The sequence below is a fragment of the Bolinopsis microptera genome, chromosome 8 (genome assembly GCF_026151205.1).
Source record: "Bolinopsis microptera isolate Bmic1 chromosome 8, MBARI_Bmic_1.0, whole genome shotgun sequence".
Lineage (NCBI taxonomy): Eukaryota > Metazoa > Ctenophora > Tentaculata > Lobata > Bolinopsidae > Bolinopsis > Bolinopsis microptera.
In genome coordinates this window covers 11,629,721-11,651,749 of record NC_087079.1, presented here as the reverse complement: position 1 = coordinate 11,651,749, position 22,029 = coordinate 11,629,721, and the positions used below count along the sequence as shown (strand labels likewise).

Here is a 22,029-nt window from a genome sequence, read left to right as displayed (position 1 = left end):
CACTAATCATGTGATAGCTTGCTACGGCACTGTAATTGGGCTCTCTGCACGGTTCCCATAATGCAGATTTAATGTCAATGCAATCACTTGATCACACGTAATGAATTAACTCATTATGCTTCATATTTCAGCCATCTGAGAAACTGTCAAAATGAATATTCTTTGATTCGATGTATTCCTCGAATGAGTGATAGTAGCAAGTCATACCAGACAAAAGTATCTCAATCAGGCAGGCACTCATTGATAAAAATAATTAGTAAGATTAGCGCATGAAATGAAATGAAATAATGTGCTTATGTCCCACCCATGTATATGTGGTTATCAAATATAAACACAAGTTTCAAGAAACGATCTACTCGATTATAGGGGCAGGGATGAGGTTGTATGAGACTTCTGATAAAGGGGTCTCATGTTTGGTTTCCACCTTCTTTCCTCTGTACCCTAGTAGAGCAATAAGAGTTGTTCTCAACATTACAAATCTTATCCTCGTTTTCACATGCTTCACTACATCGCAGTATTTCAAATAATATGCATATAAATTAAGCAATGGTAAAACTTAGCATACTAGTATCATTTACTTTGAAATCAAGTTTATTCGGATATAAATTTATTGATTGATTGTGTATTGAATTGGTGAAAAATAATAAAATTGTCTTTTCTCAAAAAAATTTCTTTTCTCAATAGTCTAACTATGAGGTTAGACACCTATAATTCCATTAATGAATTAATAAATACAAACGGGTAGAAAATAAACCACTTTGTAACTTTGAAAATTGTCAACTAAAAATAAAATTTCATAAATGCACATCACAACAAGATGTAGTTCAGGCCCTCGCCTATCAAACACTCCTCGACTTTTTATGATCTAGGAGTGTGAATCTTATATTCACATCGAATAGTGCCGTGGTAATTTTTGATAAATGTTCAATTTCAGTGTTTTCATAACAATTCCCTGTTTAGTTCAAGAAAACAATAAATTTCAAGAAAGCAACAACATTTTTCTTAACTTCATGAATCTTGTCATACGTTGTATGACCCGCCGCGCACGAAGTGCGCGGCTCCCCCTGTAGCGTCGAAGACAGTGGGGGTCACCACGTGATACAACATGAATCGAGATCCAATCTTTCACAATTTATTCAAAATCAATATATGCACTTTAATACAAACCACTTGGAATATTATTTTTAAAGCTAAAATAGCTATGTGTAAAACTGATAATACAGGGGGAAGTGAAATTGAAAATGATTTCGTAATATGTGAACGATCCCATATTTCATTGTTCATACATATCAAATGTCAAATCCCACCGTATCTCTATTCTCTTTATGTTTATAAAAATAATAACTTGTAAACTTGGGTGTTGGGGTCCCCAGGTTGCAGGTACAAGCGTGCTTAATCATTGGAGGACTTCGCCGCTTCGACGCGCCGCGCAAAATTGCTCTGCTTCGAGCGTTGCTCTGCTTCGCGACGGACGCGGATTGACATCGTCAATCAAGCTTAATCACTTTAATTCAGTCGATCTTCGAGATTGTTCTAAAAGGGCCCTGTTGAGGACGTAGGTAGTAGCTGAGAAGTCAAGTTGGTCCCAAGTGATGCCGTTCATTTGCAATTCATGTGTTAAATATGTGGATTAAAATGGTAAATAAACCATGTAAATTTGCAAATATTCTTCGTAACATAAGGTTTCATAAAAATGAATTAGGTGTTAACTTATATGATTAAGATGAATTAAGTGATCATTTATATGATTAAGATCTGATAGGAGAGATCTGCAGAGCACTGCAGCCATTGGTCAGAAAGGCCATTTAGTGTTATTAGAATTATTTATAACGAAATTATTGGATTAACAGAGTTATTGAATTCGTCAATTAGTGGAACGGTATTTTAACCAGTTTTAAAAACCGGGATTTGTATCAATAACCTGTTGTAATAACCTGTTTGTTGCTACCTGGATAACGCGCTATACCGCCTCATCCACAACTCCCCTTCCACGGAACACTCTGGACTACAAAAGGATGGAAGACAAGTTTATCACTGCCTTTTCTTCTGCCATCGCTCTTCTTCAGCAACTCCGGCCCGGGGTGGTTTAGTGTGCTGTCTCTCTCTCCCATGTCACTAGTCCATTAAGAAGGTTGGTAGCCCTTGTTTTAATCATTGACCTTATTGTTTGTATCCTTAAAGATCGTTTTAATTTAGTGAGGTTAGAATTAAGTTCATTGATCCAAAAGCCTTAGTATATTATGCGACTAAAATACTTATCCTTTCATCCCCACCAGAAGTCACCAGAACATTGCAATTGGTTCCCGTCACTTCCGTAAATTCCAGCTAAGCTAGGAAGTTTGTTGCTCGAGGTATTGTTCTATTATTATGTAACCCATTCATTAGATGTTGTTCATTGCAATGTTATTCCCAAATTATTGTTTCACATTGTTCGTAATACTAAGGTCATTCCCGATTGGTTATTAATTAGTTCCTAATAGTTTATCATTTCCTAGGTAATATTGTGGGTGAGCCCTATCCTAACCTGCCTGCTTGTCCCAACCTTAGCACCACCTACCTTATTATCTCGTAAGTCATTGAGCATTAATTGATACGTTCTACATATTTCGTATTCTACAGAATACTCTATTTAACTTTATCTTGTTTAATTTTATCCTAGTTAGTATATTATTGTCATTAATTAATCTGTCACTTGCTTATAATTTGTCCCTTTTCAGGACAAACCCCTCCCGCGGATTGTGCCTCGTTCCCAGCCGTTATAAAGAATGTAGGACTAGGAGAGAACGAGGTCAATCACGGTCAGTCACTTATAGATTTAATTTACATTGTGTATTCAATTATTGGTTATCGTTGTATTTACGTATTGTTTTATTATATGTTGATTTATTCAACCTAACGTGTCATTAGATTCTTAATTAATTATATGTCCCCTTTACGTTCTCTTACCAATTCCATTTCGCAGTGATCCTAGAAGCTACCAGTACCTGTCCATCGTCCAGAGAGAGAGAGTCAGCCAGCCCCGTTATAAATACACACTGCAGTTCCCATTGATCACCCAGCTACCCAACTGATTTAGGGTAACGGACTTTACCATGAGATGGAACACTTATTTTATGTACTATTGGATTGGTCTTGCATTATTTTACAATCCATATTCCCTTGTTTTAATTGGTTATCTTCCAGATATAAATTCATCTAAAAGTTCGAAGTTAAAACTCTAGACATAAATTAACCTAAAAGTTCGAAGTCCATAGTTATACATAAATTATTGTCATAATCTACACTTGTACACATGGGAGTTTGGGTTTGAACTCTGCCCTGAGTGAGTCTCAAGCCGGGAGGTATTCCATAATATCGGAACGTGAATTTCCATACTCTAGTTAAAAGGAGCCCATTATACGTAGTTAAATTAATACCATTCCAATTTAATGAAATATAATACATAAATAATCTCTAGTAGTCATGGGAATTTGGAGCAGTAATTAGGCCGTTAAGTAAAGTTGTCGTGCTGAAACCCGAGTACGCATCTTAACAATGGAGCCCAATGCGGCTCTCTCTGTACAAATTTTCTAAGCAAAAATTTCAAAAAATCTGGAAGAGACACCAAACCTTAGTTTGCCTTTAGAGCACTTTTATTTTTATTTTCATTTTTTTTAGTACATACCGTTTAGTTAGTTTTCATTGATAGTAATTACTTGTTGCAGCATAGCCGTGATGATGAGAGACAGTAAAGAGGTAAATTAAGGGGAAATTTATTATTGTGGAAAAATTGCGAGATAAGATGTGATGATGTTGGGGAAAGAGGGATGAATATGATGAGATATTGTGGGAAAATTGCGAGATAAGATGTGATGATGTGGGGGAAAGAGGGATGAATATGATGAGATATTGTGGGAAAATTGCGAGATAAGATGTGATGATGTTGGGGAAAGAGGGATGAATATGATGAGATTTTGTAGTAATTGCAGTAAAAGAGATGACGATGTGATGATAACGGGGGGTTATAGAAATTATGATGTGAAGGGAATGTGGTGATAAATATTGTAGATAATATACGGCCGTATATTGTAAAAAGAAGTGAAAGATGAATGAAGCGAAAGATATTTGATAAAGATTATACGACTACGAGATTATGAGATTATGAGATTTGAGATATTAAGATGTGTTAAGTTATGGGAAGATGGGCTGAATGGTTGTTGATAAGGCGTTGGTTCAATTAGTAAGAGGGAACCTTGTGAATTGTATGCCACCATACAAAGGGTGCTTGGTGGTTTAAAAGTGCCCTATACGAGGAGCCATCTGAAATTTGAAATCAAGATTGTCAGCAAGCTTCAGTGAAGTGGGAATGCGGAAGAGTTTTGATAAGTAGATTAAAGAGTAGTGTGAAGTTAGTGGTTATTTGGGGGGTTGAAGGCTATGACTGCACAGTATTTACTTCTTCTTGAGTTTTAGTTAGATTATTATCACGTTGTTTTAAAATATAAAACTTAGTTATTTAAATCAGGATTAAGTTGGAAAAGGATGACAATACGGAGATGCACTGCCTGTAACAGCAAAGGACACAAATACAGGGACTGCCAGGAACAATGGAGACGGAAACGATCAGCAGTACTAAACCTGGACGTTATCTCAAAGATAATAGATTTAATCACAGCGGAAGGAGACTTTTATACCATCTCTGAGGTGAGAGTATGTAGCCAACAGTTGAAAAACGTTGTAGATAACAGTATCGCTCATTTCATATCTAACGAAAGAGGACCAAATAAACTTCGCTGGATTAAATGCTTCTGCAAGCAACTAGTTACTGCCCAAATCCAGAGAACAGGAGCACCCTCACTAGAAAGTCAAAATAGCATGACGTGTTGTTGCATTTTCGCAAGTATGAATTCTAACAAACATAGCAAATCTAAGTACTGGCTTTTCTTAACTTACGGGGACATTAAATACTATGAGTTTGTTAGGAAATATCCAGGGGTCTCTAAAGAACAGTTTGTAAGGCATAAGGACATGATTTGGAGTAATTATACTCAGGAACAAAAAAACGTTTATGACTATATGATACAGTCTCTGTGGGGAACTTATTTTTTTTTCAAGTCGCTTTTTTGTAATAGATATGGAGCCGACTACATTTATACCCCACCTCCATGCTTTGATTTTATTTTTTCTAAAAAACGTTCAGCATTATTAGATAGCAGAAATGATTTGAGCGGCTTCTTTCCTTCACCTGATTCTTAGAATAAGTATATTTGGTTGTGTCGTTCCACATTCAGTAAAATTAACCCCTCACACTATATTCAAATTAAACTTACATTAAAGAGGTTACAGCCGTTCAGATCGTTCTTGTTACCTTTTCAAGCTTGATGTTGTGCGAATAAGAGGTTAACGGCTGATCGAAGAATAGCCAAATTAGTTTATTATTCTTAAATTTTAGTCAAGATTATTTTTACGTGTAGTTGGAAGCTTATAGTTATTTTTAGAAATGTAGACCAGGAAATTCGCACAACACAAGTTCTAACATTGTCCGGTGATGTTCAATAGCTCCACTTACACTATTTAATCATTTCAATAGATAATTATTTGCAGACATTTTGAGGCCATGCTTTTGTGAGAAAATACACTATAAAAAAAATTTGATCGGTCATGAACATGTCATTACTGTAAAGATCATAATAGCAAGAAACGAAATGGAGTTATTGATCATCAGCCGTAGTTATTGCTATTTGATTATTCTAAATTATTTGTTTTATTGAAGCTTGGAATTTTGCGCCTTTAAGTTAGGTGTTTCGAAGTTCCAGCCTGGAAGCAGACTGCCATGAAAGGCCTTGTTGGGGTAGCTCCGCAATTAGGTCTCTGGTGACCGTTGTGTGAATGTTCCTCAACTCGCGTTAAGTTTGCAACCTTGTGGAATAAGTTTCACCAAGTAAGATTCCAAGACTTCCGGAGTAGCGCGAATTTAAGTTAACTGCCTATGCTTACCAAAATCTTGCATCTCTCCACCATTCTCTTCACATATAGTACACATCATGCTTAGGAATAGTGAAAAATTGTGCAATGCTCACATACATTATTTGAACACATTAGCTTAAGTATTTACCTCTAAAAAAAAACATCAAAAATAGGAATGGCCGAACGTGATAATGACAACCTCGATATTGGACAGGGTGAAGTTCAACCTCCGATACCTCCTAGGCAAAATCGTGTTAATCAGGGAGCCCCACTTCAATTTCTCCGAGCACCTCCTTTGTTAAGAATGGACAATGACTTAGAGTTATACATCCGGCGTTTCCAGAGCTATGTCGATAGTATCGGAGCTAGAGATAACGAGATACCTCACATTCTCATAAATTGTTTATCGGATGAGTGTCTACTCGCGGTAGAGAGGCATATAAGACCAGAGATTACCTTTGAGGAATTGTTGATAGTGCTGAGGAGAGAATTAGGGATCGGAGGAGGAAATAGGGAAGAGTCGAAGTCTTTACTGAGGAAGACCCTGCGCCAACGTAATGAGTCTGTGAGAGCTTTCTATATTAAATTATACAGCATTGCTAAGAAGGCCTACCCCGGAGACGAGTTAGTACTTGTGAGGGACAATGCACTAAGAGATAGCTTCATAAATAACATACAGGATGCCAATATCAGTGCCAGACTTAGAGAAACACCTGAGCTTCAAAATGAACAACTTTTAGAGAGGGCAGACCTGCTGATCAACTGCAAAAACGCTTCCCTATCTAGGACCCAAGCTGTCAACGCTGTGGATACAGCCGTCACGCCGGACATTAATGATACGACCAATAAGTTAAACACTATTATAGATTTACTATCTGTTAATGCAATCAGCCAAGTCGCACCACGTGAAGTTCAGCCTGTAAACACACATACTGATACTCCCGCTTACAATAATGGCCTCAATCTCCCATACAATTACCAAGGATCACGAGTAAGCATCGGACTACCTAACACAAATTACCCTGAACAACAATCCAACAACTATAACAACATGGCCTATTACGGACAAAATGCTCGTTACAACAACTATTACCGTGGAGGACGAGGCCAAGGTTCCTACTATGACAGTAGATACCGAAACCCCAGTTCTTACAATGACAGTAGGTACCGAAACCCCAGTTCCTACAATGACAATAGATACCGAAACCCCAGTTACTATCAACAAAATACTTACTCACGACCAGGCTCATATAACAGACAAAACACACAGACCAACTATCGACAAGGCCCTTCTTTCTCTCAAAATGACTTTAGAGGTCACGGCCGACCACAGTACCGTCCGAGATCGTTTACTCAGTTTCAACAAAGGCCGAACAGATTTTCTTATCCTCAAAATCAGAGACAGTACCATAAAAATTTTTAGAGGAGGCCTTCTTTATCGAGGAGGCCTTAAACCCAGATATACACGATGATTTTAAGGACTCGACATCCAGTATATCTTCCAATTTTCCAACACTACCAGAACGCACTAACAAATATGTACATTTTAATGACACACCGACAGTTATACCGGACAGCTCCGACATTCCTACAAATTCTGATCCCGTGATTCCTGATAATGACGTACTCTGCCCTCAAATTCCTGGAAATTCTGTGGTTCCTGGTAATGACATTAGCTGCCCTCAAATTCCTGGAAATTCTGTGATTCCCGATATCGGCATTAGTAACTCTGAGTTTCTTAGAAATTCTGAGATTCCCTGCGAAGATTTAATTAGTCCGGACATTCCTAGAAATCCAAATCCACCCGTTAAGGCTAGCGTTAATGAGTTGATTGACTCCACTAATTTTACAAATACCGATACTCACGCACCTAAATCCAATGTTGTTAATTGTCCACTAACTGTTAATAGTGCAACTAATAACCAGTTGCCTCATATTCTAGTAACTATCGGAGAGAAAACCATTCACAGTCTACTAGACACAGGGTCTAGTGCTAACATAATTAATTCCAACCTCTTTGATCAACTCAGTTTGAATAACGCACATCCTACATCCATCCAGTTATGTGGAATTAATAAGTCTCCGATTACTGTCAGAGGAGAGAGTAAGATTAACGTGTCATTTCATGATAAGTCAAGGCCAGTAGATTTCATTGTCGCTGATATCGGATCAGATCTAGTGTTAGGAAATCCATTTATTCAGGAAAATGAACTTATAGTGAATTTGAAAAATAGAATTGTAACTATATCAGGTCCTCATGAGGCTAACGTCCCTTTGATTAAGCCATCACAATCCTTGAGCCCTGATGATGTAGCAGGTGCAGTAACCGTGAACACTGTACAAAGCATATCAGATTACAGCATTTTGCCTCACCACGCTACATGGATTAACATTGTTAATGTATGTGATATACCAATAGATGCTGAGAACACTGTCTTATTTTATCCTAATAACTCCGACCACATGGCGCAAAAAGTATATAGAGATGAGAATAACCATGATTCACTGTCAATTCTGTTCGCTAATTGTACTGATGATGAGTTTAATGTGCATAAAGGAGACGACCTAGGTTCCATTGAAATCTATGAAACAGCACATCTCACTGGTATTCCTGTTGAAACCGAATATAACCCTGCCATGACAGTCAATAGTACTTATAATCTAGATATTACTGAAACAGAAAGAGAAACTAGATGGAAGGAGCTGTGTTCTATTTTAAAAGTTGATCAATGGCAGTTGAGCGAGCAAGAAAAACAGATTGCACTTACAGCCCTGAAAAAGTATGAATTTTGCTTTGCATTATCTGATGAACCACTGGGCTTAATGAAAGATTATCTTCACCACCTAGAAGTTGGAGACCATGAACCTATCAGCCAGCGACCTAGGCCACTAACAGTAGATAAACAGAAAGCCGTTGACGGCATAATTGACGATTTGCTTAAAAGAGGTTTAATTAGACCTTCACGTTCACCATGGAGTTCACCCATTTGTTTGGTAAAGAAATCGGATAATAGTTGGAGGATGTGCGTGGACTATCGTGCGATCAATAAATGTATAAAGAAAGATAGCTTTCCCTTGCCTAACATTAATCATTTATTAGGAAACATGAAATACTCTAAGTACTATTCTACCACAGATTTAGCTTCTGGGTTCTACCAATTGAAAATACGTGACACAGATGTAGAAATTACCGCCTTTTCTACCCCTACTGCTCTTCTCGAGTTTATAGTTCTTCCATTCGGCCTGTCCAACGCACCTTCAAGCTTTGTTAGAGCTATCACAAATATGTTGAAATCAACAGACCCTAACAGCATACTTTGTTTCTTAGACGATATTCTCGTATTAGGTATTACATTTGAAATTCACCTCAAAAACTTACTTCAAGTCTTACAATTGCTAACAGACCATAACTTAAAGTTGAAAGCCCAGAAAACCACATTATTTGCGTCTAAAATAGAATTTTTAGGATACGAAATCTCAGAAAATGGAATCACTTATTCAGAAAAGAAAATAGAGTGCATAAAAAATCTACCTAATCCAACAACCCCTAAATCACTCCGTTCATATTTAGGCACAATGAACTACTTCCGGCGATTCTGTAAGGATTATTCTAGCATTGCTTCTCCACTGTTTAAACTTGCCGTAGTAGATAAGAAAGATTTTGTTTGGAATCCCGAGGCACAAGCTGCCTTTGATGAGCTAAAATTTAGACTGTCGAACCCACCAATTCTGGCCTTACCCAGAGAGGATGATACGTTTATTCTCACCACAGATGCTGCTGAAAAAGCTATAGGTTGTGTACTTACTGTAGAACGTGAAGGGGGGAGACGTGCCATTGCTTACGCTAGCCACTTGATGGAACAGTCTAGACAGAAGTATGGCGCCACAAAAAAAGAACTATATGCAGTAACTTTTTATGTCCAGTATTTTAGACAATATTTAGTTGGAAAAGAATTCTTAATCCAAAGTGACCACAAATGCCTAGAATATTTGCATAATTTTAAAGATCCTAGTGCCCTTGTTCAACGCTGGATATCTATATTGGAAAGTTATTCGTACAAAATAATACATAAACCCGCCACAAATGGGTTAATCAAAGTAGCAGACGCACTGTCAAGGCCATCCGCCGATAATGATACGTTAAAATACGCTGTACTTTCAGACGATGAAACATTTGATCCGTCCTTACTTACTACAATAGACAAAACAGTTAAGACACCCAGTCAAAGCTGTAACTACGACCCTCAAGATGATACGACCAAAATTTGTGAAATTAATAGCACTAATTTAGATCAAGATACGAGCGAATCTATTGACGATATTAACATTCCAGACACTACCCAGAATTTTGTAGATGTTATAACAACAGCTCAGGATAAGGACCCGGCACTTAAAGCACTTAAACTAAGAATACAAGAGTTACCTGATAGCTCGATCTTGCAAGCAACCATGGATCCACCTATAGCGAAATATTATTGGGCTAGAAAGAATAAGCTTAAGTTGCAAGATAATATCTTATATTATATGGACCATACTGACAAATATAGAATACTAGTACCTGTTAGTAAAATACCTGAACTCCTTAAGTTGACCCATGATCATGAGACTGCTGGTCACCGATGTGCCCAGAAAATGTTCGATATATTGAAACTTAAATACCACTGGTTTAAAATGAAGTCTAGTATTGATACCTATGTAAAAAGGTGTAAAAGTTGTGGGATGCATAAAAAACCTAAGTCTACAAGGCCTGTCGCACCTTTATATATGACACGTGTTAGTTCAAAGTTTGAACGAATAAGTATTGATTTCGCAGGCCCATTTACACGTACTGTTAGAGGAAATAAACACATATTATTAGGAATCGATCACTTTACAAAATTTGCCTTTGCTGTACCTATGTCAAACATTGACAGTGAAAATGTTGGTAGAGTACTTATTGAAAGATGGATAGTTTATTTTGGATGTCCAATGGAGATACACAGTGACAAAGGATCTAATCTAGTTAGTGAACTTATCAGGAACGTTTACCGCCTTCTTAATATTAAACAGTCAAATAGTTTACCTTACGTTCCTAGACAAAACGGTGCCGCTGAAAAGTTAGTTTCAACCTTAAAAGGAATGGTAAGCCATTTTGCAGTGTCTAAACCTAAAATGTGGGATTCAATCTTACCGTTAAGTGTGTTGGCATTTAATAACCAGTTTAGTTCAACTACAAAATGTACACCTCAACAAATGGTTACCGGCGAATCTGCACGAGTTGCATTAGATATGGCCTGGGGGCCTCCGCCCATAGCAGAAGATTTACCCGAGTTAGAATATGTACACTGGTTACAGGATACGTTGTACGAGATCCATGAATATGCTAGAGATAACATGGCCTCATCTATCCAGGTTACTAAAGACAGGTTCGATATAGGTCAATATGGCACACCGTATAAGGTTAATGATTTAGTCTGGAGATTAAAAGGTAAGTTTGAAAAGGGTAGCCGAAAATGGCAACGTAGATACGATGGACCTCATGTAGTTTTAGAACAACAATCCAACACTTCGTACTTGATTAAACATGTTAAAACAAAAAAAGAAGAAATAGTCCATTTCAATAGATTAAAACAGGCTCATGCTGACACTGACACACTCAACCATTATTTAGACAATATCTATGACGACACAAATACTGATCCTCAGATACAGGATACTGATGATGACATTAACATTCAATCTGAAGACGAAGCTATAATAATAGCATGTCGTGCACCACCACCATTAGTTGACCGCCAAAATGCACCACCACCATTAGTTGACCGCCAAAATGCACGAATTGCACGACATAACAGGCCAGACGTGCCCATTAGACAAAACAATAGACGTGTGGGGAAATACCACTTGCGACAAAGGCCTCGTGTAATTCGATATGTTTAGTAAAGTTTCTGTAAATGTAATTAACGTATGTTGTTCCACTAATTACATGATAATATTTTCTTTCTTAAAAAGACTACTAATAATTATATAATCTTTCATGGGACTCACCGTGTTTTATTTCAAATTGTCACTTCATTATTTTAACTTAATAAAATCTTATCAATCAATAACGCTGATATCTTATATTTTTCTGTCCTCACTTGCATAACACAATTAACACTTGACAGTATGTATTCGATATTTCTGAAGTATGGCATCCAAGGCTACGTTAGAGAGGGTATTGCCGAAATAGAAAATGCAAGCCTGCCAAACGCACCAGATATCCCTATAAAGATCACTATATTCGTTAAAAGCTTAAAAAAAGTTATTACTTCCTTACTGTTAACTAATGACCCATCAAAACGAAGATTCTCATCGTCCAAATATCGATTTTGTAGAAACGTTTTAAAGATTCTAAACCTTATATTGATAGACTTAAGGTTGGCACGAAACTCACTAACAGATGATGGTAAGGAAATGTATTTGGCATGGGCTAAAATTCGTGTCTATGATATTAGAAACATGTAGAGGCCGAACTTAGTGTTATAAAATATAATATATATATATATAGTTATAAATCCATAATTGTAATTAAAATTTAGGCAAGAGTTATGAATCATTGTTAACTTAACTCCATTTTAAGGTCATGGACAGACCAATTAAGCTCTCCCGGCTTATTTGGACATTGATCACCCTGACATTCTTTATTTCACGAGTTGGAGGAGTTGATGTGAAAGAATTAGATGCACTGACAAGTTACATAGTTATACCAAATCGAGGGTTAGTTTTCGAGAGAGAGGGGACAATATTTGCCCATCCACAAATGAAATTGATGACTGCTATTATAACTTTAAACAGATTAGCATACAACAATAATTTTGAAAATGACTTTTGTAAGAGAGAGCTGGACATGGTTGACCAAAAATTCAACAAAACAATGGAGAAATACCGAGAGATTACCTATGCTATATTCCAAGCAAAAAATATGTTCACCAGTGCCGAAATATGCACTATTTTTGAGAGACCGAACCTCCCGGAGATTTGTCAAATTCACGGCATGAGTAACCAGAGTAACACACTAGGTAGAGGAAAACGATTTGTGGGAATAGGGGCATATGCTGTTGCAGGTACAGCAATTGTAATTGGTACGGCTGCATTAGGGTTAGCTGGATATAATACACACGAAATTGAACGTATAGATAAGTATCTGATTGACCAGGAACAGATGATCCTGGAACTACAAACCCAGTTTAAATTAACTACTAATAAGCTTGATGTTGTACTAGATACCCAACATAGTGTCCTCAGTTATATAGAAGAAATGACTGTTAAAATAGAAGATATCAGATCTAATGTTGAATGCTGGGCCAAACATTTCACATACATGCAATGGGCTAATGAACTTATATCAGAGGTAGAAAAACTGTTACAATTCGTTTTCCAAGGCCAAACTTATGGGCGCTTAACGCCAACCCTGATCAAACCGAGTCTGCTGCGACAATTTATAGAGGATCAGGCTGACTCAGCTTCCGAAATATTAGGGCGTTACCCTAATATTCTCTATCAATCGGCAATGGCGAGTATATTAAACGCGGACTTCGATAACTTACAATTTACCTTCCTTATTACTTACCCTGACTTCGGGCGAGACCCGATTTACCCCTATTTTACAGTGAAACAAAATGGATTTTGGGCACAGACACCGGACAGCAACCACGACACTTGTTTGAGGTACGATATGCCAAGTGTCGCAATATTACATGGGACCCAATTATTTGCACTCCGAAGGGAGTTACATTGCCCCACCTTCGGAAATGTTAAAATATGTCCGAATACTGCTTTTGATATGATCCCAATGGATGAATGTATCAAGTTACATCACTTAGACTCAGATAACCGGACATCTTCAGAAATGGATAAATTTCATTGCCAGCTAATTCAATGCCCACGTCCTGTCCAACCTGACTCTTATCTGACATCTTCCTCGGGTTTGTTGATAAGAACGCAGAGCCCTACCATTGATATAGTATACGATAAACCTAGACACAAGCTTGACATTTATGTTTCAGCTTTAATGAAAACTATCTCCACCCCTCCTTCAGGAGCACTCTTCATTTCATGGCAAACTAATATTTCCGCGGTCAGTTTTAATAAAACAGTCGTTTATTCCCCAATTAATGCGGAAAACCATGGACATATCGCTATGTCCACCAGTAACGAGAAGGCTTATTTAAATTTGATGTCATTATTCTCCATCCCCTCTTTAGGAACAGAGAAAATTTCCGAAATTATAAATACCCAGCAACAACGGATCCAAGAATTAGAAAAGAATTTTGAACCATCCTTGGATTCTGTTAAACAATGGGCAACCGATGCATTTACCCTGCCATCTTGGCTTAAATTTTTGATATATGCAGCGTTTGCATTAACTGCTGTACTGATGGGCAAAAGCTGTTACAATACATTCTCAAAATTTAAGATCCCGGAACAAAGACCACAAGTGCCCCATACCTACGACCAAGTTCCTGATTCCACACCCGCAAACCCACTGTATCCAAACCTGGTTTACGCTCCATCAAACTTACCACAGCCTTTAGCAACAGCCTATTATGGCAACCAGCTAGTAGCGCCCTCTGTTCCCCCTCGGGGAAATTAGTTAGATCAAAAGTTTAAACCTATGAAATCAATTTATATTATTTTTTTTTAAAGAAAAAAAAAAAGAAAAAAAAAAAGAAAAAAAAAAGAATAACAAAAAAAAAAAAAAATTATTAGTAATAATAATGATAAGTAAGTAAGAAGATAAGAATTAGAAGTGCAAAAATTTAATTTCAAATTATCTCTTAAAGTTATGAAGTTAGATTATGTGAGTAACTACTTCAAAGTCGGTGAGACTCTCCCATTTTTCTTCGGGTCATGCTCGTCTTTCAACCATTGCTACGCCTTCCATTCTTAAAAAGTCGAGACCTCTCTTTTATATTTAAATATCTGATATAGTAATATTATTAAGAAGCTTAAATTAACAATTTTGTTTTAACGCGTGTTGTGACACGGTGGTCACCTTATAATTTTAAATTTAAAATCTATTAAAACTATTAGTGCAAAAATGTATTTCAAATTATCTTTTAAAGTTATGAATTTAGACTATGTGAGTAACTACTTCAAAGTCAGTTAGACTCTCCCATTTTTCTTCAGGTCATGTTCGTCTTTCAACCATTGCAACGCCTTCCATTCTTAAAAGGTCGAGACGACCTCTCTTTTCTATTTAAATATCTGATATCATAATAATATTAAGAAGGTCACCTTATAATTTTAAATTTAAAATCTATTAAAACTATTAGTGCAAAAATGTATTTCAAATTATCTTTTAAAGTTATGAATTTAGACTATGTGAGTAACTACTTCAAAGTCAGTTAGACTCTCCCATTTTTCTTCAGGTCATGTTCGTCTTTCAACCATTGCAACGCCTTCCATTCTTAAAAGGTCGAGACGACCTCTCTTTTCTATTTAAATATCTGATATCATAATAATATTAAGAAGGTCACCTTATAATTTTAAATTTAAAATCTATTAAAACTATTAAATTATTAAACATTTAAATCTTTTAAATGTTTGCCATTTAAAGATATGTTACTTAGTACTGGTCTCTGTAATATTCTACATAAGTATTTTGTAATTATCTGTTAGTGGTACGTGGAACTGAATTGGGGAGCATCCCAACACCCACAACCAGTAAACACTTGTATTCTTTGGGATTAGATTTCTTCTTTAGAAACCTTGCATGTAAAGCGATAACATAATTTTTTTTTAAAAATTTGATAATATAATTTTAATAATTTAAAGATATAATGTCGGCCTGTGTTCCGAGGCAATGATACTCCACATGGTATAGTAAAAGAGTGTTTAAAGGATTAGCACAAGTCCATGTAGTTCGTGATTGAATCGGGATGGGGCACATGACTTTAACAAGGTTCCAAATCCAAGGTAATGATTCCTTGTATCACGTCGAGATCCTCTTTCTCGTACACTAACCTCTTTCTCGTACACTAACCTCGTACACTAACACTGTATAGAGTCAGTTTTTGTGGTTTTAACACGAATTGTGACACGGTGGTCTCTCTATCTCGAGGGGCGCTAACGTTTATTTGAACCTGATGGCAAGCCAAGGCTTGGACCAAATAGTAAACTTCTGGGACCAGACGGAATGGTTATTCTGTAGAATTGCCGCTATGTTCTGTGAATATACCTTAAGGGTATAATCTTATTAATGCTTTTCATGTAACCGAGTGAAAGCGAATCTTTTGTGTCGTGTGTCCAGGGTTTGGACTGTAATGACCGCTTAAATAACTTCCATCGCGTTACATTACATAATTTTCTCAATAAATGTAATAGATTTTAGTGCGGTAATTAGTTACACTTTAATTTAAGTTGCCTATAAACTGTTGTAAGTCTATCATCCGTTAATATATCGTAATATATCGTAAAATTTATTAAACAATTTAAACATTATTAAAATTTTTTTTTTAAAACAAAGTATTATTTAAACGTACTAAGATGAAACTATATACGGACAAAATTTATTCCTTATTCTTTAGTCTTTCTCAATATTTAACACGTCTTGTTGTATAGCAACTAAAGATTCTTTAACTTATCTTCCGTGTCCCTGATATTTGGGTTGAGACTAAGTTCCTATCTTCTAATTATATGTTATCACATTTAAAATAAGTAAGAATTAAAGTACCGGTTAGTTTTAAATGTACAATTTTTTTTAAATAAAAAGAAAGGTCATTATTTTATAAAGTTTTAAATTATAAATGGTTTTGTTGTGACGGGGACGTCCTAAAATCGATCGGGGACATGTTGAGGACGTAGGTAGTAGCTGAGAAGTCAAGTTGGTCCCAAGTGATGCCGTTCATTTGCAATTCATGTGTTAAATATGTGGATTAAAATGGTAAATAAACCATGTAAATTTGCAAATATTCTTCGTAACATAAGGTTTCATAAAAATGAATTAGGTGTTAACTTATATGATTAAGATGAATTAAGTGATCATTTATATGATTAAGATCTGATAGGAGAGATCTGCAGAGCACTGCAGCCATTGGTCAGAAAGGCCATTTAGTGTTATTAGAATTATTTATAACGAAATTATTGGATTAACAGAGTTATTGAATTCGTCAATTAGTGGAACGGTATTTTAACCAGTTTTAAAAACCGGGATTTGTATCAATAACCTGTTGTAATAACCTGTTTGTTGCTACCTGGATAACGCGCTATACCGCCTCATCCACAACTCCCCTTCCACGGAACACTCTGGACTACAAAAGGATGGAAGACAAGTTTATCACTGCCTTTTCTTCTGCCATCGCTCTTCTTCAGCAACTCCGGCCCGGGGTGGTTTAGTGTGCTGTCTCTCTCTCCCATGTCACTAGTCCATTAAGAAGGTTGGTAGCCCTTGTTTTAATCATTGACCTTATTGTTTGTATCCTTAAAGATCGTTTTAATTTAGTGAGGTTAGAATTAAGTTCATTGATCCAAAAGCCTTAGTATATTATGCGACTAAAATACTTATCCTTTCATCCCCACCAGAAGTCACCAGAACATTGCAATTGGTTCCCGTCACTTCCGTAAATTCCAGCTAAGCTAGGAAGTTTGTTGCTCGAGGTATTGTTCTATTATTATGTAACCCATTCATTAGATGTTGTTCATTGCAATGTTATTCCCAAATTATTGTTTCACATTGTTCGTAATACTAAGGTCATTCCCGATTGGTTATTAATTAGTTCCTAATAGTTTATCATTTCCTAGGTAATATTGTGGGTGAGCCCTATCCTAACCTGCCTGCTTGTCCCAACCTTAGCACCACCTACCTTATTATCTCGTAAGTCATTGAGCATTAATTGATACGTTCTACATATTTCGTATTCTACAGAATACTCTATTTAACTTTATCTTGTTTAATTTTATCCTAGTTAGTATATTATTGTCATTAATTAATCTGTCACTTGCTTATAATTTGTCCCTTTTCAGGACAAACCCCTCCCGCGGATTGTGCCTCGTTCCCAGCCGTTATAAAGAATGTAGGACTAGGAGAGAACGAGGTCAATCACGGTCAGTCACTTATAGATTTAATTTACATTGTGTATTCAATTATTGGTTATCGTTGTATTTACGTATTGTTTTATTATATGTTGATTTATTCAACCTAACGTGTCATTAGATTCTTAATTAATTATATGTCCCCTTTACGTTCTCTTACCAATTCCATTTCGCAGTGATCCTAGAAGCTACCAGTACCTGTCCATCGTCCAGAGAGAGAGAGTCAGCCAGCCCCGTTATAAATACACACTGCAGTTCCCATTGATCACCCAGCTACCCAACTGATTTAGGGTAACGGACTTTACCATGAGATGGAACACTTATTTTATGTACTATTGGATTGGTCTTGCATTATTTTACAATCCATATTCCCTTGTTTTAATTGGTTATCTTCCAGATATAAATTCATCTAAAAGTTCGAAGTTAAAACTCTAGACATAAATTAACCTAAAAGTTCGAAGTCCATAGTTATACATAAATTATTGTCATAATCTACACTTGTACACATGGGAGTTTGGGTTTGAACTCTGCCCTGAGTGAGTCTCAAGCCGGGAGGTATTCCATAATATCGGAACGTGAATTTCCATACTCTAGTTAAAAGGAGCCCATTATACGTAGTTAAATTAATACCATTCCAATTTAATGAAATATAATACATAAATAATCTCTAGTAGTCATGGGAATTTGGAGCAGTAATTAGGCCGTTAAGTAAAGTTGTCGTGCTGAAACCCGAGTACGCATCTTAACAGGCCCCCGACATAACAGTTGAAACCAACTTAAATCAATGTATTTTCGGTTGTAGGTTTACAACCTACCAGGACGCGCGCCGAGCTGAGTTGGAACAAATATTTTACGAGTCACGAGTATCACCCGTTAAATTTTCGGACACTCCCAGGAACCCTGACCGGATGGGGCTTAACTTTGAAAGTAAAAGAGATGGAGACTTCCGGTTTTTTGTAACATGTTCCTCTTTTAAAAGTAACGTTACCTCTCCAGGAGGAAAATTCAAGACAACGTAATTGTTGAGTTATCTCAAAATCTCCAGAAAAGTCCCCTTTCGGGCCGATCAAAAGTTTGCAACTTTAACTTTGCGGATTCCTGTACTCTGGTTGGCTGAATTTGTCGTACGTTGTATGACCCGCCGCGCAGTGCGAAGTGCGCGACTCCCCCTGTAGCGTCGAAGACGCTACAGGGGTGTCGCTCCACTATAGTGAAGCTATAGTGAAGCTATAGTCGCTCCACTATAGTGAAGCGACAGTGGGGGTCACCACGTGATACAAGGCTGAATTGTGTCACGTGGTAGCTGCTTGAACATTGGAATGCGCCACGCGTGCAAATCATGCTTGCTGTCGCGCGCGAGGTCGAGCCGTCTGTTTAAATTAAACCAACTCTAGTACCACCACCAGCCGGTAACTTTTCCTGGGTGCATAATAACTTGCAAAATGCATCGATTTCATTGGACGAGAGCAACTGTTGGCGACGTTTGACTACAAATGGCAGCGTTTGATCGAAAACCTGGTTTCAGCTCCCTTAGCGAAATATTGGCAGAAAACTTTCTCGATCATCACGTTGCTCTAACCAAAGCCCTCTCGCTTGCAGTAGCGCGCGTCACGCAGTATGCGTATACAAATGGCTATGTTAGGAGGTGCACCATAAAAATAAACTTGCTCGGATTTTAAAATTTTTTGTACCATTGTTTTCTAGAGACTGTGAGAATTTTCACAATACCAAATTTGTCATATCTTTTTGGAAAGATTAGTGAGTTTTGCAGCTAGGTGCCATATTTGATGGTGCGCGGCTTTTGGAGCAAAATTAGATGTAAAAGTCGCGTAATTTGACCAAATTCGTTTATTTTTGTCGTATTATTTGGATATATCTTCAGTTCCTTGAATGAGATCATTCTGAAAATTGGTGACGACCTTCCAATAGGGCTTTTACAACTGTCCGAAAAATTTGGTGGATATCGGAGTTGATATAGTGATCAAAATGGGGCAAAATACGGTGCTTTTAGCTGTAACATAATGTTTGATGGTTGGATATGCTTTAAACTTTTCGGATACATTTCTTGTAAGTCTATGAGTAAGCTTACCAATTTTTGTTGCAATCGGAGGTCGGGAAGAATACTTAATATCTATTTGTTTGAAGAAAATTGTGCTGGCCGAAATTAGCGCTAAAAACCATCCCACAGTCGGCTCACTGTCGATGGCGCACTACCTAGCTATGTATGTGAAATCATCACGTGAAATGACCGTACGTATAAGGAAGTTAGTCTAATTTCTCGTTAGTATAGGGTTTCAGCGTATGCTTTTGTTAAGGATTAGGTAAGGGGTTATTTGATCAGATAAGAGGGTTAGAGTTTCGAATAGTCGTTCAGCCAGCTAGCAAGATTGTAGACAAGAGAACGGGTTGAGAAAGTCACGTGACAGTCGAGTGATTAATCATCATCCCCCAGGTGAGGAGCGCACCTTTTGCATTTTGGGTTCAGCTGCGGGTCTTGTTACATGTAATGTGTGAGCTCAGGTCGCGTGATAGTCCCAGGGAGAGTGAAACATTATCATGATTATAACTTATTATTATGACTCATTATTGATTATATGATATGCAATATGAGCGCAGCCAGCCGACTAATATTTATGCGCGCGCGTCCTATGCGCGAAAATAGCAATACTCTGTATATAAAGTTGACATATTTACTAGTCGTACAGTTAAAGTTTGGTTATGTCCCATACGAAAACTAGGAACTTCATAATAAATTCTCGTACAAAATCAATTGACAAAGCAACTTTTATTTCACCAATTTACTACATGTAATCGTAGGTCTGACCACGATTATAAAGATACGTAAATCAAAACATCGTCAAAGTTGCCAATTTTCAAAAAGACAAAACAACTACCAGACCATTGCATGCTCTATTATTTGATGTAACACTGAAACATTTATGCACGTTAAACTAACGTTAACTTAAAAATGTCATCGTTTCGATGAATGTACAACCAGAAAGTTCATTTAACTCCGTGATTTCAGATCGTCCAGCGGTATCATTGGCTCACAATCGTTCTTTACCTCATATAGTAAAACTCAAGAAACACAATATTTAAACTCAAGCTAAGCAGTTTATCAAACTTAAAACCTGAATTGAGCACAAAACAATTTGGAAGTCATCGATTTGGTCTTTTTCCAAATAAGACTATAAAACATGGTTATATTTGTTAACACGGAATAAACATTGACAGAGGAGTTTTGAGAGTCAGTAGGAAGGGGAGGAGGGGTGTGTTAGGGCTGTTTATTTTCTGTTTTTGTTTCGTGAAATTATCCACTGCATCGTTATGTCTGAAAATATAACTTTTGTATGCACTAAATATTGTGATAACAACTTTTAAAAGTTACAACAAGATGTTATGTAATTAGTAAACAAGAAATGTACCAGAAGAAATAAAATGATGGGAAAATGTAAAGACCCAGTGTAAGGTACCTAGGTTGTGTTTGTCTTTGCAGGATATCGAGTAACACGATATGTCTCTATCCGTCACTAACTTTAACTCCCTGTAATAAATTAAACTTATACCACTGTTCCTCACTAGATAAACACAACGGGAGAGGGTTGTCACTAGTAAAGTCACCTACCTATGTAGTATGTCACACATGTTGAGATTTGTTAAGCTTTAACAGGGCCATCACGTTGTGTGACCACCCCACAGAGAGGAGATCTCTCTGTCATTCCTCCAGCAAAGCAGCGAGTTTGAGTTCTGAGGAGTGTAGCCCTAGCCCCTGATGGGCGGTGTATCAGGAAGAGATAGCATGAGCTGGGTGAGCTGTGATTTGAAATGCTCCCGGTTGCCGATGCAATTCAGATGGTAAGGCATTGCATTCCACAATATTTGGCCTATGGCCACAAATTAATTATCGTACAGTGACTAATATAATTTGCTGCTGAGCTGTGTCTGCATGCAGATGGAATGACTGCAAGGTTTCCAAAACGTGGCCTGGAGACAAACTGCTAATTTCGTTGATGCTATGGTTAATGGTTA

At 37.1% G+C, this 22,029-nt stretch overlaps 5 protein-coding genes and 1 long non-coding RNA gene across 10 annotated transcripts in view; 2 read left to right on the top strand and 4 right to left on the bottom strand.

Moving 5' to 3' along the window:
• The window catches only part of LOC134819668 (zinc finger protein 429-like), a 290,343-nt gene that overhangs the window by 15,632 nt on the left and 252,682 nt on the right, over window positions 1-22,029 (bottom strand). The window lies entirely within an intron of this gene.
• Window positions 1-22,029, bottom strand: part of LOC134819658 (uncharacterized) — a 97,082-nt gene that overhangs the window by 11,922 nt on the left and 63,131 nt on the right. The gene's annotated exons all lie outside the window — the stretch shown is intronic.
• The window catches only part of LOC134819667 (zinc finger protein 39-like), an 80,092-nt gene that overhangs the window by 19,032 nt on the left and 39,031 nt on the right, over window positions 1-22,029 (bottom strand). The window lies entirely within an intron of this gene.
• LOC134819238 (probable ATP-dependent RNA helicase ddx42) lies at window positions 2,041-17,259 on the top strand. Of its 2 annotated transcripts, XM_063829059.1 has the most exons (7): window positions 2,041-2,131; window positions 2,277-2,351; window positions 2,496-2,568; window positions 2,718-2,798; window positions 2,963-3,077; window positions 4,505-7,110; window positions 7,144-17,259. In XM_063829059.1, exons 6-7 carry the CDS (start codon window positions 6,122-6,124, stop codon window positions 7,367-7,369), a joined length of 1,215 nt encoding a protein of 404 aa, XP_063685129.1. In that variant the 5' UTR covers window positions 2,041-2,131; window positions 2,277-2,351; window positions 2,496-2,568; window positions 2,718-2,798; window positions 2,963-3,077; window positions 4,505-6,121; the 3' UTR covers window positions 7,370-17,259. The 2 variants fall into 2 exon arrangements, with proteins under 2 accessions (XP_063685129.1, XP_063685128.1); XM_063829058.1 differs by having other exon boundaries at window positions 4,505-17,259.
• On the top strand, window positions 17,255-18,368 carry LOC134819239 (uncharacterized). Its single transcript, XR_010160738.1, has 5 exons — window positions 17,255-17,345; window positions 17,491-17,565; window positions 17,710-17,782; window positions 17,932-18,012; window positions 18,177-18,368. It is a non-coding gene; the product is annotated as an uncharacterized LOC134819239 (long non-coding RNA).
• The window catches only part of LOC134819673 (ADP-ribosylation factor-like protein 8B), an 84,643-nt gene continuing 83,356 nt past the window's right edge, over window positions 20,743-22,029 (bottom strand). For 3 of the 4 annotated variants that reach the window (XM_063829746.1, XM_063829748.1, XM_063829747.1), the window contains exons 7-8: window positions 21,474-21,544; window positions 20,743-21,331 (exon numbers count right to left, since the gene is read on the bottom strand). In XM_063829746.1, coding sequence (XP_063685816.1) covers window positions 21,285-21,331; window positions 21,474-21,544 — 118 coding nt within the window. In that variant the 3' untranslated portion in view covers window positions 20,743-21,284. Of the gene's footprint in view, window positions 21,332-21,473; window positions 21,545-21,625; window positions 21,770-22,029 lie in introns of those variants that run through there. The other variant, XM_063829750.1, reaches the window with a different exon arrangement.

Excerpts from the sequence above, each read along its gene's own strand:
- LOC134819238 (XM_063829058.1), top strand. The coding sequence starts at position 6,122 with ATGGCCGAACGTGATAATGACAACCTCGATATTGGACAGGGTGAAGTT.